Source organism: Apaloderma vittatum, unplaced genomic scaffold (genome assembly GCF_000703405.1).
Source record: "Apaloderma vittatum isolate BGI_N311 unplaced genomic scaffold, ASM70340v1 scaffold25311, whole genome shotgun sequence".
Classification (NCBI taxonomy): domain Eukaryota; kingdom Metazoa; phylum Chordata; class Aves; order Trogoniformes; family Trogonidae; genus Apaloderma; species Apaloderma vittatum.
The window spans coordinates 4,962-6,615 of record NW_009701123.1 but is presented as its reverse complement, the minus strand read 5'-3'; the positions used below and the strand labels follow the sequence as shown (position 1 = coordinate 6,615).

The window sequence follows — 1,654 nt, the reverse complement described above, 5'->3', positions numbered from 1 at the left end:
TTCCTCCTGCCCTGGTGAGTGTGAGGTCGTGGTGCTCTCAGCGCTGCACCCCGAGAGCTGGGTGAGGTGCTTCTAGGGCCTGTCAGAGTGGTCTGAAATCCTTGGGAGGCCTCTCTGTAATGTTTTCATCCCAAAATGGGGCTCTTGAAGAGAAATGTCTCACCAGGGAGAGAACATGCTTTGTTGGTTCAGTCCTAGCGTTCACCATCCCGCTTCCTGCACAGGTCCATGCTCCCAGATGTCGTAGATGACTTCAAGCTGCAACACCCCGATTCCCAAGGCCATGAAGCCATCTTCTTCTCCTTCTACGTCTTCTTCACCAAGTTTACCTCTGGGGTCTCCCTGGGGATCTCCACACTCAGCTTAGAGTGAGTTCTTGCAAGGGAGCCAAGGGGCAAGGAAGGAGGGAGGGGGGAAGGCCAGTCCTGTATCTGCTTCCCAGGGTCTGGGAAGGAGGTGGAGGGATCTAAATCCAGTTGTGGCTCTGAACCTCTCTCTGCAGGGACAGGTTCGCCTCTTACAAACTCCATTTCCTTTGCCTCACAGCTTTGCAGGGTACCAGACCCGGGGTTGCTCCCAGCCCAGCGAGGTGAACTTCACCCTGAAGATGCTGGTGTCGGCTGTGCCCGTGGGGCTGATCCTGCTGGGCCTGCTCCTGTTTAAGCTGTACCCCATCGACGAGGAAAAGCGGAGGAAAAACAAGAAAGCCCTGCAGGACTTAAGGTAAGTGTCAGCTTGTGCTGCAGAGGTAGCAAGCACAGCACGCCAGCAGGGCGTGTGGGGGCAGGATCAGGCCCAGACGGGTTGGGACACACTGTGACTTGTCCAGAAATCCTCCGGGATCTGTGGGTGGTGGGGTGAGGGCTGGGCTGGCTTGTTTTCCCAATCCAAACTTCCAAAGAGATGGCGTGAGGCGTTCGAGATCAACAAGGAACCCGCCCCAGTTGCTAAAGAAAACTTGTTTGGGGACCGTGTGAGGCGGTGCCGTCCCTCTCGAGCCCTGCGGAGACTCCTCTGCTCCAAGGCAGAGCTCTGCTCTCCCTCCACCGCTCACTCCATGCCTCTTCCCCAACTCTTTTTCCTTTTCCCCCAGGCAGGAGAGCAACAGCAGCTCAGAGTCGGACAACACAGAACTGGCCAGCATTGTGTGACTGCGGGCCAGGTCCCTCCGCTCCTCCAGAGCTCTCCGAAGGATTCTGCTCCTCTGGGGCTGGAGCAGCCTCGTGTCACCCTAGGTGCACCTGGGAGAAGCCGTGCAGAGCATCCACCGACTTGAACCCGAGATCTGTGCCGGTCTTGTGCCTTCCATGGGATCCACAGAGCGCTGGTAGTGTACATTACACGAATTGACCCTGTGGTACTTGTGAGAGAAACAAGCACTGTTCCCTGCTGGTTCCTGGAGAGCAGAAAAGCCTGGAGCGAGATCCTTTTGCTCGAACACTCGTGGCTGCTGCCCGTCCGCGCCTGGCCCGTGTGGGGCCGATAGCCTGTGGGACCGGGGGTAATGGTTAGTGTACATTACACTGTCAGTGTGACCGCGCCAAGGATGGGAGCTCACCTCTGCTGTCTGTACATACGACACTAATTTGGAAAGCTGTTCTTTTTTCTTTCTTTTTTTTTAATGGAGCCTGACTAACTTAATGATGTAAATATG

General features: G+C 56.0%; 1 protein-coding gene across 1 annotated transcript in view; it reads left to right on the top strand.

Moving 5' to 3' along the window:
• MFSD2A (major facilitator superfamily domain containing 2A) overlaps positions 1-1,151 on the top strand; it is a gene marked incomplete at its 5' end in the record, with an annotated part of 4,910 nt that extends 3,759 nt beyond the window's left edge. The window contains 4 exons of the mRNA XM_009879048.1: positions 1-14; positions 225-368; positions 547-723; positions 1,094-1,151. The exon at positions 1-14 is cut by the window's left edge and continues 111 nt beyond it. Of these exons, the coding sequence (XP_009877350.1) occupies positions 1-14; positions 225-368; positions 547-723; positions 1,094-1,151 (393 nt within the window). The remainder of the gene's footprint in view (positions 15-224; positions 369-546; positions 724-1,093) is intronic.
• Between the last annotated feature and the right edge of the window lie 503 nt (positions 1,152-1,654).